The 15,719-nt window shown below is 31.5% G+C and overlaps 1 protein-coding gene across 3 annotated transcripts in view; it reads right to left on the bottom strand.

The window, feature by feature from the left end:
* LOC145304022 (uncharacterized) overlaps positions 1-15,719 on the bottom strand; it is a 528,912-nt gene that overhangs the window by 130,602 nt on the left and 382,591 nt on the right. For all 3 annotated transcript variants that reach the window (XM_080145773.1, XM_080145774.1, XM_080145775.1), the window contains one exon: positions 3,282-3,372. In XM_080145773.1, coding sequence (XP_080001899.1) covers positions 3,282-3,372 — 91 coding nt within the window. The remainder of the gene's footprint in view (positions 1-3,281; positions 3,373-15,719) is intronic.

Below are 15,719 nucleotides of genomic sequence, written 5' to 3'. Positions count from 1 at the left end.
CCTAAATCAACATAGAGTAGCTTCGCTACTAACAAACTGTATGACAGGGCTATCATATATAAAACGTCTAGACAGCCCGTTTCCCCTGCGGGGGTGATACACCCTTCCCCCATTCCCCCTTCAACGTCAATTATAATCAAAATTTTAATGTAATTATGGTTAAAAAATATATATGACAATACTACTAGATTGTAAAAAACCTTGGCTCAATAGAAAATATATCCGCCAAATCTAATATGTGAAATTCATCCTTTGGTAGCTAGTAATTATTCTGGAGAATAAAGGGATAAGCAATAAGCTTAGTATTTTAGCAGTATAGAGCGATGGATAACAAATTAAAATCATTTGTGGAAAAGTTTTGAGTTTAAACAAACCTTTCCCCCCAACTTAACAATTTACTAATAGCAAATGGCAGAACGAGGACATAAAGTTTTGGAGGAAAGAATCAAATTCAGTCAATTGCCCTCAACTTTTCCACAGTTCAATACTGTATAGGTTACTTCCAATATTGAATTTATTTCTTTGGTAACAAATAATAACAATTGGTCTCAATAATAATCATTTAAAGATGGTAATTTGTGATAAATAAATAATCCAATTTCCTTTCAACCTCCTAATGTTTAACAATTTAAAAAACGCAGAATATGCAAAGCAAAGCATATTTTAAGGGGTCTTATCGTTCATTTTCCTTTCCTTATACCTCTAAATCTTTTTTTTTTGTAATTTTGAGAAGCTTGCGATAATTTTTTGGCTATCCAATAAGCACGTATATTTGATACACGTCTAAAAAGCTTAAAATCATTCCAAAATTGCCTCAAAATTATTTCAATTTTGTTGTGTCACAAAAAAGTTGGGGAGTTTTTTTTTGGTCAATGAGTTTAATGATTTGGTAGACGGATTTTTGGCAGGGTGTAAGGATTAAGTAACATAAAAGAACTTACAAAGATTGATTTTTCTATGAATCCGATTAATTTTTACAAGATTTAAAACGCAATGAAAATAACAAGCCTGTAGAAACACACACAAAAAGGGAAATTGCATCCATAGAAAATTTATATAGTCTCTCAATTACTATTAAACTATAAATTACACAGGTACTCAACGTTTTATCTTATTTGTGGGCTAAAAAACTTTAGGCACTTTAATAAAATCTTGCGATATACAAAGTTTTCAAACAATAATAGATAAATCTACAGAAAAAGTAATTTTGTACATCATCATTGGGGATGTACATCAATTTATTGTCCATTATCTTATCTCATATATTTTTTCTATACCTCACCCTTAACGACTGAGCAAGATTGGTTTATCAATCCTCATTTTGAAGTCTAGAAGGCTTTAATTCTATATCATTTACAAAGGGTTTGGCAAAAAAGTCTCAGGGATAGAGGAAGACAAAACATGAAAAATATGTGATTTTGTTGGGGGGGGGGGGGGGGGTGGTTGTAATACATCTAATTCACCCAATAACCTATTTCTGTAGATTAAATTGTTAGTCGAAATTTGAAAAGTTTTGACTATACTGTTCGTAATCAACCAATTAAAATTCAATAAAAAGTACCCAAAGTTTTTAACCTAACCAAAAGATTTCGTAATTAGAGAACTTTGGGTACCATTTATAGTAACCCCTTCCTCCCTCGAAAAAGAAAAAATAGCTTTGGTCATATTTCTAATACCTACCATCGAAGGTCTTATTACAAAAATCTTATTTTCCAAAAATAATAAAGGGTTAGGTAGGTAACGAAAATGAATAAAAATAATATAATTCTAGGTGGGCTTCGAACCAGCTCTCTCTATCCCCTATATTAATTATTTGAAAAATATAATTCGTCCTTTTCGTGTATTTTTGTAATATTTCTTTCCCATTATAATTTATTTAAATTAAACCTTGTTAAATACGACTGAAACATCTTATTACATTTTCAAATGTATGTTTTTATAAAACCGTGAATCAATGGCTAGAACAATAGATAGCTAGGAAGGGTACTTTTCTTGAATTTGATTGTTTAGTTCTAAACTAGTTAAGTCAAAATTTTTAAACAAATAATTTAACCTAGGGAAGGGGTATTTTTGTTTATGAACATTGGGAATGTATATCAATATATCGTCTTATTCCTTAAGTAGCAAAGCAACTACGATTTATCAAAGATTTGTCGAAAAAAAAGAAACTATTTTAAGTTCTATAATCATTTTTTTAGTTTTTTATTGTAAACTTTAATAGCTACACTACTTATGGTCAAAATTGTCGTTGTCTATCAGCAAATTTAAAGACTTATTTATTCTGTATTGTAAAAACATATTTAGTAGAATGTTACAATGTGTTGGCCAATATAATTTAACCATTTGATTTATTTTGATTCATTGCTTATCGTATGTTTATACAATCTAGTAAATATTATTTGTTAAAATATATAAACAGACGGCATAAGCCCTTAAATCGACATACGCACCACAGAACCCTCCAATTTTGACCAATAGATATCAGCCCTAAAACAATCTAACACCACCCACTCCACCATTTTTTTCTGTTTTTTTTTAAATAAAATTGAAACTGGAGTGTTGACTTCCTACTAAAGGCCTCTAGGAGCGTAGTCTCTTATCACGATTAAATTGATTAAAAACCCATTCCTCTCCCCCTTTTTTTTTACAGGCGGCTGCAAAAGACAAAATTTAGTAAAATAAAATGATTTGCCAAAACATTAGGTAAAAAGCAAAAAAAAATTAAGGATAAAAAGACTGAAAACTGTTCAACAATAGTTTTCTTCCGTTGAAATAAAACTCGCTAAAAACACCATACTTTTTGCAGCTAAAATGAAGACACACTTTTAGTTCTCACGTTCTAGTCTTGTTAATAATACGGAAAATATATTTTTACAATAAGCAATTTATTTCTTTTTTTTACTTGTTACAAAGGGGTGAAAGTTATAGATGTGAATATATAGATTTTCATTTAGTATGAAATAGGCTAATGGGTTTTTCAAGATTAAGTACATCTGAAAGAATGGCAATTTTGTGTTAACTAAAACTATATGTAAAAGACGAACAGAAACACCTTTCACTATAGAGTAGTTTTGCTTTAGAAGCACTGCTGTAAATAGGGAGGGAGGGGACATTGGACTGTAAATTACACCGATACCCAAAGTATTATAATCTTATTCATTGGCTAACCAAAACTTGTTATCTACAGGTAGGGTGATTTTCTTTATCATCATTGGAGATGTATACATCAATTTACCATCCATTGTCTTATCCCTTGAGATGCCTGACTGAAACTGGCTTACCTGAACTTTCAGTGGAGACAATGGAGATATTGGAGGCCCTTCCATCCTGGATGGAGACCACACACGTGTTCGGGGACGTCAGCGCTCGTTCCTGAAACAAAAATCAAACATTAATTCATAACATACTTTGATCTTCTGTCAGACGGACGGACAGTACAATGTACGGATTAAAGTTTGTCCAAAAGTGCGAAGGTTTTTAAGTTACAAATCTGAGTAAGCTTTGTCTTTAAGACAATCCTTCCTACCACATCCCTCCTCCAATATCTTACCTTTCCCCCTTCAGTTTTAATTGATAATATGTGAATGACAGACCAATTTCAAACACCAACCTACCAATACTTGATATAATTTTAGGGTAGCTTTATCACACATTAGTAAAACGGGTATAGAAAAGTTTTTGCAAAGAAAAACTTTATTTTATATATTCATTTGTTTCTTTTTCTAATATACTTTTTATATGCCTTTAAACTTTATTTTACAATTTATAATAAATTATCGCTAATGCATATTGCGTAGACAGCTTAATATACATAGAAAGATTAAATAAGGGTAAAGGAGGGTAAGATATTAAGCTATTTTAATCAATTTGAATCATATAATGTTTTTAAGTTGTCAACTCACTTTTATTACCCCATTAAATTATTGAATTTCAAATCTTCCTTTTTATTGTTATATTTTAGCAATTCTTTGAGGTTTACTCCATCTAATTATTAATTCTGATATCTAAAGTAGTAAAATAGCATTTAATATACAATAGTAAATTAGTTGTTAATATGTTTTCTCGTATTCATTCGAATCCGGTAGATAGGAACCGGTTCTCATCCATACGAAAAAACTATGTCTAGCATCGTATTATATCCAGTTTTCTACGAATATAGAAATGTACAATCACAAGATTAAAACTAGTTTTTTTAGCCGGTGCCTTCGGCACCACGGGGCTAAAAAAACTGGTTTTAATCTCATAATTGTACATTCTATATCCGCGGAAAGCCGTTTATAATACGATACGAGAAATAACTATTAAGAAGCTAAGCTACTCAGTAACTAGGGACATTCGTAGCTTTTCTCGAGTAATTTATTTATGGATAGAAAAGGAGTGATTAAATTCATCTTTTTTGCATCACAATATAGACAGCTTTCATTGGAAATAAAAATAAATAAGGCATTGATTGTTTTCATTATTTCTATTTTACATCTAGTTAAAAATTGTCTTAATTCGATACTATAAATGTTTTTTTTTCAGTATGGCTTAGAATCCGCTCTTTACCGACGGATATTAATGGGTTTTAAAGCCATTCTGGATTTTTTTGTTTAAACTGGGGGAAGGTAATATTTTGTGTGAACTTTCAAGCTTCTGTTTTCTGAAGCAATTATAAGTTAACTTTAATTACTGCTAATCACTTTGGAGGGTAAATTTCCTTGTTTTTACAAGCTCAGAACCCCCCCCCCCCCCCCCCCACCCCAAGAAACTTTTGGTTGTCGTGTTAAAGTCCACTTTAAAATCTGTGAAGATGTAAAAATATATTACTTATAAGAATGACAATAACCATGCCTTGGCCCTTAAACAGGGCAATTTCATTAATATAGTTGAGACTGGCAAACAAAGGTTATCAAATCAAAGAGTTGGTTGCCTGACGGTAGATTTTTACCATATTTCCAATGGATGTTTTTATAATTTTTAAAAGAATTAGTGGATGGGGGATTTTTGTCCCTCTTACTTAGTTTAGGATTTCTCTAATCTTTGAATAACATGAAAAGGAAAAGGAAGAAAAAAGGCATTGCTGAAGAGATAGGACAATGTAATATATTTTTTATTATTCGCATTAATTTAAAAGTGGGGGTAAACTTTTTAACTTTTCTTTCCACAGAATAAAGATTCCCTGAAAAGGAGAAATCAATCGGTTATCGAGATCTTTGGAAACAGCAATCTTGCCTATTTTTTTTACAAAAGGATTGAGTAAACTTTTAAATTGGGCAATAAGTGGGAAAAAGTACATTTAAAGCCTCTTATGCATAAACTTAGAAATAGGACTATTTCTATTTGTCTTCAAGCTATTTTTACCAATTGCGAAAGTGTTCGTTCGAATCAGCTAAGATCTATATTAGCAAGTATATTATTGTAATAGCGCAACTACCTATTAACTAGGGAATGTCCGTCGGAACAATTTTAGGCCTGATCACATTCGCAGCAAATCTAAGGATGTATTATATTTCATTTACTAAATTCGCCTGTAGATTTTAAACATTTTGCTTCAAATTCATATTTGTTAGTTAATCTAAAATGTTTCATTGCTGCTTCCTACAAATTTTCCTTATTTTTTTCGGCGGTTGAACAAGGACACCAATATGTATAATGTCAAGGCCGAAAAACACACAAATACATATTCGCATAAATAGCATATGCGAAAAACAATTTTAACCATTTGAAAGAAGCATATTTTTTTCAAGAAAACTAGTGGTTCTAGGTATAAGGCTATATGTAAGGCAGCAACCCTATTTCAAATGTACTTTTAATTTATTTTAAAAAACTTCAAAAGCAAATTTGAAAAAAAAATCCATGAAACTTTAAATCGATTAGCCTATAAAACTAATAGAAACATGAAAAAAGTTGCATTACCCAATTAACCTCTATCTAAAAATACCCCCCCCCCAAAAAAAAAAAAAAACATAAAGTGGTTAAGAATGACTGCTTTATGTTTTTTCATTACAGATACCTAATATTTTACATAGCACAAAATTATGACAATTTATGTCTTTCTTTGCTAATAGTATTACTATAAAACAATCGCTTAAAATATACAATGTCACTCGGAAATTACATATATTCTCTATAATATTATGTTTTATTAATGCTTTTACGTCGTATGAAATAATTGATCTTGGTTTTGTGAAGTTTTACTAAAATTAATATATGTAAAAAATCAGCTGTTATGAAAGAACACTGGATAACTGGTCGCTATTATAGGCTGTAAAATGGGCTTTAACAAGCTTAATTTTATTGACCTATTCAAAATATTGCAATTGGCTGGTTTTTTTCGAGGCCAAATTTAAATACCAGTGGCTTCGCCCCTAGAAGCTCAACCCATTTAGGCATTTTCTGAATTATACTTTAGGAAGGGGGATGGGACATTAGACTGTAATTAAAATTACACTGGTTGTATAGATACATTCACAAATTACTTTCAAACTTTGGGTAATTTTATCATATCTTTTTCTAAATATATCTATTTATCGACCATTGTCTTATCCATTAAGATCCCTAATTGATTTTTTTCTTTCTTATTTTTGATTCACTAACTATGGATATCCTTTCCTTGTTAATATATTCAACAGCATTATAAGCAAAACCTTTAAAAATATAACAAATGATCTAAAAACAAATATTAATACACCTAAGGCTAAGGCTAGCAAAAAACATCTAGTTGTAATTTTATTTCTAAAGTAGCTGGATGTATGTATGTGTATGTGATTCTCCAGTAAAATCATTTGACCAGGTATTAGACAATTATATTTTTTTTTTTTGGGGGGGGGTGGGGGGATCAGGAATAATACGGGATAAGACAATGGATGATAAATCGATATACGTCACCAAAATAACCCTTTTTGTAGATTGAAAGCTTTGGTTGAAAAATTATGACACTACTTAAAAGGATCCAACCAATCAACATTCAATAATACCCAACAGGGTTCCGGAGCCGGAGCCGGGAGCCGGAACATTTTTGGTGGAGCCGGAGCCGGATCCGGAGCCGTATTTTTCGTTAAAAACGGCTCCGGCTCCGGACTAGCTAAAAATGATTTTTTAAAGTAATATTATAATTTGGCAACGGTCTATTTCCATATAATAAACTGAAAAACTATTGTTACTTAACAAATAGACACACATCCTTCTACTTTTATATAGCTTTAATCAAATAAAAGCAAAATATTTTATATTTTTTATTTTATTTTATCAAATTCAATAATGAAAAAAATTGATATATTCATTTTAAGGTAGGAGCCGGAGCTGGAGCCGTATTTCCAAATACGGCTCCGCGGAGCCGGAGCCGCATCAAAATCATACGGCTCCGACACCCTGATACCCAACGTTTTTAAACCAACAACAGCGTGGTTATAAAACTTTGGGTACCAGTGTAACTATCAGTCCAATGTCCTTCCCCAAAAGAAAAGATTGTTTTATAACTATCCCTTATCCCTGATAATAACAACCAATCAATACAGAGTTCGTGCTAAAAATAGGTCCTACTCAAAATAACTAAATAGAAAAAGGATTTACTTTACTTAGAATATAGACATAAGGGGGTCAATAGGGGTCAAATCTCTACTCCTACCCCCGTAAAAGTCTTTGTACACGAATATAAAAAAGTAACAGGCTGTATGTCTGTCTTTGTGTCTGAAGCGAAGGATCCCTCTAACAACTGGACCAATATGGACCTCCTTTACATTTAATCTTCTTATAGATCCAGAAAAGGTTTATACATATTTTTGAGGATGATAACTCCAACCTCTTAAGATAAATTACTAAGGCATTTACGCAACTCGCCTGACATTGTAGCAGGTTGGTTTTCTTTATTCTTGGTCAACAAAACTCTTTTAGTTCTACTGATAAAGATATAAACATATTCGCATGCTGTGCATTGATTTCCGTTTATTATCACATATAGGCATATCAATTGTAATCGCGAAGAGACAAAATAGCATATAAATTAGAGGGCGTGTTATGCAAAAGGAAAGGGCCTATTTGTGCTGTTGTAACAATATGCAATTCTAATTATTTAATTATATGATACATTGGTGGAAATATATGCACATCGATAATAGTTTATAGCCATGATTTTTCTGTAGGTCAAACAACAAAATATAGATATTCAGTTTTTAGTAGCACAGCCACTTTATAACCAACACAAGTCCGTTCTTACGTCTGTCTGGCGGTCAGATCACTCGCATGTTACTTAGTAACATAACGAGTTCCTATTTTTATGTATACATAAGGTAAAAAGATAACTGTATTTTATAATAGGATTGATATTTATTAGTACCGTAAAAATCTTATTTTGCTTAATCTTATCTAAAAATGGAACTAAATTGGTACCAACTACTGCTACATTAGGCCGGTTTAACTAACAGAAAATTAAAGTACGACACTAGAGGGGGAAGGGGTTAAATAACTATATGTCCCCATCCCAAGGACCTCTGCCGACTCTCAATTGGGTTTTGAAAATGGACCAATAGTGTCTGGAATATTAACACAGACAAGTAGCATGAAACATTTTGCTAACAGACGTAAAAGGTCCTTGGTATAAAGGGGCAGTTAGTTATCTGTATAAATCTATACTATAGATCTGTTTATAGAAATGAAGAATTTTCGTAGTCAACAAAGAGATCAAATGTAAACATTCACAAAAAAGACTTTCTGATAAGAGTTCACCAATAAAAAGGTTGGTTGTTTATGAAATTTTTGGAAATTTAGTGGCAAAATGTGTACTTCTTTGTTTATCAACCTATTTTAAAGTTTTAATGAGGTACATATCCCTAAATTTTTGAGTAAAAAACACTATCCTTAAAATTGGTTTGGTTATTTAGGCTCACGCAACCTGGGATACGGGGTAAAAAGTGTTTAACATTCGCAACAAAAAAAAAACTATTAAATGATCGGGGGTGGTTAATGATGAGAGGAAGCAAAAGGGGGAAGGGGCAGTTTGTGCTGTTAAAATAATACATTTCTAATAATTTAATAATAATGATACTTATGCAGAAGTGAACGCACACCTTCTAAATATTTGTGCTTCTTGTATAACTAACGGACCCATAAAATATTTTTTTAGCAAATATTAAGTATTTGTCAGTTGCCTATTATTTGCACGATTTTTTTGCATGCTTTAGGAAAAAACAGAGATATGTAATCTGAAGAACAATTATAAAGTCCCCCAATTATAAGGAAGGTATAGGACTTCGGATTGTAAATTAAATCGGTACCCAAGGTTCTTAAACTTTGGGTTCTTGAATTAAATCGTAATTGGTTATTAAAAAACTAGTATTGTCAGACCTTTTCAACCAATAATTTTAATCTACAGAAGAATTAATCTTGCTAATCATCATTGGGGATGTATATCAATTAATCGTGCATAGTCTTATTCCTTACGATGCCTGCTAACGGGGAACAAATTGATTTTAGGACCTTTGTCTTGAAGTTTTACTTCATGTAAAAGGTAACAAAACGCACCTTCTTGGACTATGATATAACCAGGGATCTCATGGGATAAGACAATAATGTTAATTAACAAAATAACCCCTTTGTCAAAAAGTTTGGAAACTTCTAGTTTGGAACCAACCAATCACAAACACAGTTTTTAACCCAACGAATAAGATAACGTTAGTATACTAATTTGGATACCCGAGTAATTTAAAGTCCAATGTCTCATCCCTACTTTTCAAAAATTGTCATTTTTAATTCTTAAATTGATAATGTAACAAAAAGTCATAAATTATGTAATCTACAATGACACTCACAAAGCCATTTTTAGTCCTGTAATTTAATTTCTAAAGAAAAAAAGGGAACAAAGAGCCAATAAAATACATTAGAATATATTTATAACAGGTGTTACAGTAATTAAATCAAGAATTATAGAGTAGGGGTGCTCCTGTATAGTTGCGAAATTATAGAAATTGCAAAGCTATGTTGATTTTTTTGCACATTTTCTATGAAACAAGAGATAACCATCTATTTGATTGCACTACGTTACCTAGACGTCCTAAGTGTACATGGTAATGAGTTGCGTAAGTTTATTGACCAAGGCACTCCCCCTACAGGTAATTTTCAGATGCATGACATTTTAACGTCTCTAATATTATGGAATAAAGTCCAATTTCGAATGAAAGTCCCCAATAGGTTATTCTATGCTACTTACTACATAAAGTAGTAAGGTTTTTTTTGTCTGAAGCTTAAGATCTCAATAACTACTGAACTGATTTGGTTTTCAATTTTAGGTAAGCTTTGCATAAGTCCCGTAATAGTTTTAAGCTATTTTTAGCCCCCTTTGCCCTTTATATACAGAGCTTCTAGCTGCTAGGGGTGCATCCGCTAGTCCAGATTATAAACTAATATGAAAATATACAAATATTATAAAAAATTAAAATGACAGCTGTCCCATTTGAACACCCCAAAAAGGGACGAACAAAGACATTTAAAAGACCGCGCGGCTAAGCTATGCAAAAATAGTTTTTTAAGCCATGTTTAAAAAGAACCGATATTATTGCATAAGTACCTTTGTGCTTAAGAAATCTGAGCTAACACCAATATCCCTTACGTTATAAAAAAAATAACCCGCCCACCCTCCCCCTAACAAAATAAAATATAAATAAATTGAAATTTGAATAAGAAAAATCTCAAATGTCCCTTTCCCAAAGATTTACTGTCCAATATATTCTCCCTTCTGTTATTGCTAGACTATTTAAAGACATATAATCACTGTATAATTTAAATGTTTTTGTGGTGTAGCAGTGGGTTTAACGGGTCCCAAATGATAAATTCTGGAAAATACAAATCCTACATAGTAAGGCTATTACAATAGATTATGGTTTGGACAATTGAATACTCGCACAGATAACGGCAAAATTGATTTTATTGACTATTATTCTTTTAAAAAGACTGTATGTAAGACTTTTTAAATCTAATAATTGGTCAAATATCTTTTTAACGTCCCTAGCTTCTTAAACGTTAAAAAAATGGCTTAAACCCTGACTTATAAAAGGCTTATAAATTTAGACCTGTTGTTCCAGGCAGTTTCAAAGTCTTAATGGACAAAGCACTTACAGATGAAAAAAATGCTACATTTCTATGTTTTAATAAATTTTTATATATATTATTTATAAAACCTAAAGAAAAATGTTAAGTTATTTCCCTAAAATAGGTTACAATATGTGGTTCTTTTTCTTCTTCTTATACAAAAAAAAAGTCATGGGCCGTCCTTTGAAGCTTGCAACAGAAGAAAAAATGGCAAAGAAAGAGGGGATTTAAAGAAATTATTTTTGGCTTAAATACTTGTAATACCTTTTTAAAGATTCATTGTTAGGCTGAGCTTAAAAAAATGTTCAATGCTTTTGCATTACAAATACCCTATGCGGTTAAAACATCCTTTTTTTTAAAAAAAAGTTAATATATTTCAAGTTTGACTAAAAAACGAATTTCTAGTGACTTTTAGTCAGTTCTAACCATAAAAATGCACGGTTTGTTTAAAAGAAATATAAATTCTAATACCCCTTTTTGCTAGGTTTCAACCATTTCATGTCTAAATACAAAATTTGCTTAGTGACAGAATAAATTTTAAAGACTGAGTTAGGGAAACAAAGCATTACATAGTAGATTGAGGTTTCTAGTCTATATAGTGTTGTTAATATTATCGAAATTACTTTGGGATAAATAAATATATGTTCTTCATTGCTATTTTATAAAATGTTATATTCAATAAAAAAAGCTTCCATTATTTTGATTCCTATCTCTCTAAAATAAACTTGCAAATTATGAAAATTGTTGCAAAAAAATTGGGGGCTGACATCGGTAATTTTGTGCAATAATGCTTTACTCTCTTTGAGTGTGTGTGTGTGTGTGCGTGTTTGTGTGTGTGTGAATGTTTGTATTTTAAGGGATGTCTTCCAAAAAACCTAAATGTATTTTTCCATTCTTATCTAGGTACTCAATATTTTTTGATTAATCGAAATTTTATGACGATAGACGCCATATAACTCAGTAGGGGAGGGGACATTTGGCTGTTAATTACACTGGTTCCCGAAGTTTTATAATAACGCTTTCTTATTTGTTGACTTAACAACTTGGGGACTTCCATTGGATTTTGATTGGTTGATTTCATAAGTTGAGTTTCCAATCGTTTCGTAATTTGGTGTATCATCATTGGGGATGTATATTAATTTATCGTACGTTGTTTTGTCCCTTTTTAAACCCTGAATATAACTACACTATTTATTCTATAAGTTATAGCGTAACGTATTTCTCATAAAAAAAACCTAAATTGACAAAAAATAACTTGTTGTTGGGCGGGCACCCTGTATATTGATACTTCCTTGAAATCTATGGGAATTTGGTACCAATTTTTTTTAGTAGCGCAACTACTCTTCTCTATACGTATGTTAGTCTGTCTATCTTTCATATATTTCTTTGCATAATATCACGAAAGGATGTAGATGTTATCTTACCTAAACTGTCTTCATTTTTATGGCATATTAATTAGTTATCGCAATATATTATAGACAGCCTTCCGCGGATATTAAAATGTAAAATTTGGATTTTTATTCTAATATTTATGAAAAATTGTCTGTAATACGATAATAAATATGACTTTTCAGCATGGCTAAAAACTGGTTCTAATTAAACTGATTTAGATCGGTTTTAAGACAATACTGAAAATACTTTTTTTCTTTCATCAAATTCCTTTAACTTTTTGCTATTGCTGCGCAACTTATGAACACAATTGTCCCCGTGTATCAAAGTACACCCCCCTAAAATGATATAACCCCATTATTTAGGGAAATCCCTGACAACCCCCCTACTCATCAAAAAATTATCATGCAAATAGCTCTCACATGGCCTGGGAAAAAAGGGCATATTTGGAAGATTTTTTGGTGGGGGTTAAGGACAAGCATAAAAGATGGTAATAATTGTTTTTTTCTTCGTGGAGGGAGATGACGCTAAAAAAGGGGGGGGGGGTTAATGCAACCATCTCGTAATCAGTGAGCAAATGGCACTTAGAATTCGAATTTCCATCTGAAATTTTACATGAGTAATCCTTGGTAGGTCTATTTTCCCTAAATCGAACAAAAAGTTGGAAAAGTAACGGCTAACGGCTCAGCCGTTTTGCCATTTTTATGTATCTATATAGTGGAAATTAGTCACGAAACCTATCTCCGCATAATACTATTTGCCACTCCAAAACGCTATCAAACGGTTCTAGACGGTAGCTGTTGGTACTAGAAGTTTTAAAAATGGCTATTGCTATCATTTAACATGAATAAAACCAAAAATATGTTTTAAAAAGTTGATTCCTACGTAATTGATGATGGATATATCCTGAAAATAGGCAACAAACAGCTAAACGGCTGAGCCGCCAGCCGTTACTTTTACAACTTTTTGTTCAATTTAGGGAAAATAGACCTACCAAGGATTACTCCTGCAAAATTTCAGATCTAAATTCGAATTGTAAGTGCCATTTGCTCAATGATTACGAGATGGTTGCATTTAACCTCCCCTCCCCCCCCCCTTAATGATCTATTTCGTTTCTTCCATCCAATAATTATAGGTACCAAAGTCAAAATTTCTTATTTCGAAAGGGAGGGGGTGTCAATCCCCCCTTTTCATTCTTACATCCTTATTTAATACATATAAAACATGATATATTACACGGGTAAAAGGTGTAAATAATTTCAGGGATAGTACAATGAACAGTAAAAAAATTTCCCCTAAATACCAACTTGCACTTAAAATTAATAATATTCGACTAATAAAGTACAGGGTTGTAAATTTAACTTTCATAATCTCTTCCCTCCCGGCCTGGGAATATGATTTTTTAATAACAAAAATTTTGTTTTCTCATAAGATTTCTACTATAATTTCATGCAAAGTTTAAAATATCATGAAAATTGTAATTTTATTTAAAATAACCTATAGCAATCTTATTTAATAACTATGAGTGTTTAATAATTTTAAAGAAATGCTAAAATCACACATATTTTAAATTTTCCATATAGATCCTTTTCGCGAGAACTATCCCTTTAAATTTAACGGGCCATATTAAATTATGGCTTTACACATTTTTCGGTTCGGTTAACATAAAAATTTTTCATCAATTTTAAGTAAAAATTAGAAATTAAGTAAAAATGTTAAATGAACTTTAATTTGAACTTAAAAAGGAAAATTATGTCCATTATTTTCAAAAAATTGTCAATTAATTTAATGAACCAATCACACATTAAAATATCATCGTTTTATTGAATGTATGTAATGATTTTCAGATAATATAATCAGTGTTTTTATATATTAAATCGTATGAAAACCAGGGGGGGAGGGGACGTTAGACTGTAAATTACACTAGTACCTAAAGTTTTATGAAAGCATTATTTTATTCGATAACTCTAAATCTTTAATAATTATCAAAATTTGATTGGTTGATTCCAAACTGAAGTGACCAAACTTTTTTTATCAATAATTTTAATCTAATAAAAGGGGCAATTTTGTGTATCATCATTAGGAAAGTTTATTAGCTGTTGTCTTTAGATCCATGGTAAACAATAAAAAAGCTTAGCATATTAAAATCTTAACAAAACTATTCTTAAGAAACACATCTCACAGATAGAGAGAGGGAAAAAGTGATTACAAAATGTTATTGTTTGATTTTGGGTGTGTATTCACTTCCGCATATTGATACATTCGCAAATATTATTAAATATAATACACAAAAAACAAATAAAATAACAAGATGTCCGTGTGTCTATGTGAAATTAGTGTAATTAAAGATCTCGCTAAACGCTGAACCGAAATGATTTCCCTTTACAGTGTAGCTTCTCATAGTTCCTAGGAAAGATTCTAAACTATTTTGCAGGAGGGTAACACCATCCTCCCAAGAGAAATCGCCCCTAGAAAAAAAGTCCCCCGTAAACAAAACAAAAAATACTTTTGTTTAACCCCCCCTCCCCCCACCTAGAGGCCTCTAGGGGCGTTTCTGCTTGTAGCAAATTAATCAAAAGAGAAGTTTGTGTAATGATGAGAATAATGAAAAGTTAAAGGAGAATTTTGTGCTGTTGTAATAATATGTGGTTGAATTGTTATACATTTGCGGAATTAGGGGAACACCTTGATTTTGCCCCTCTAGCTTTTTGTGATCATGTTTGGTTTTGTTCAAATACATTTCTTCATACAAAACCGTCAATGCAAATTCTTTAGCATCAATTTCTTATGTTTTAGCACATCTCCTATATACCAATTGTATGTTTGTCCTCAGGCGAAGAGAGGATATTTCTCGATAAATTACACTGGTACCCAAAGTTTTATCTTATTTGTTTGCTCAAAAGCATTGGGTAATTTTATTGAATTTTTATTGGTTAGTTATAAACTCCCAGAGGCTAAGCTTTCCAACAACTCATTTAAATTTATAGAAAGGGTAACTTTGCTTATCAATTTATTAATCCCCCCCCCCCCCGCCCTAAATGTGTGCAATATTGTGGGGAAACCGTTTTGTAGTTTGGCGAGGGACTTCCTTTATTATTTGGTTTTTATTACAAATAATTTCTTATACGAGTTTAATGGTTGGGCGTTCACTTCCCCACATGTATCATAACAGCAAAATTAAAAGAACATAATTTAGGGATCTAAGGGGATAAGACAATGGCCGATAAATTGATGTACATCCCTAATGATGATACAGAAAATTATAC

Source organism: Acartia tonsa, chromosome 13 (genome assembly GCF_053477335.1).
Source record: "Acartia tonsa isolate MP-2025a chromosome 13, ASM5347733v1, whole genome shotgun sequence".
Lineage (NCBI taxonomy): Eukaryota > Metazoa > Arthropoda > Copepoda > Calanoida > Acartiidae > Acartia > Acartia tonsa.
The sequence above is the reverse complement of the archived record's forward strand: the minus strand, read 5'-3'. Positions and strand labels throughout refer to the sequence as shown.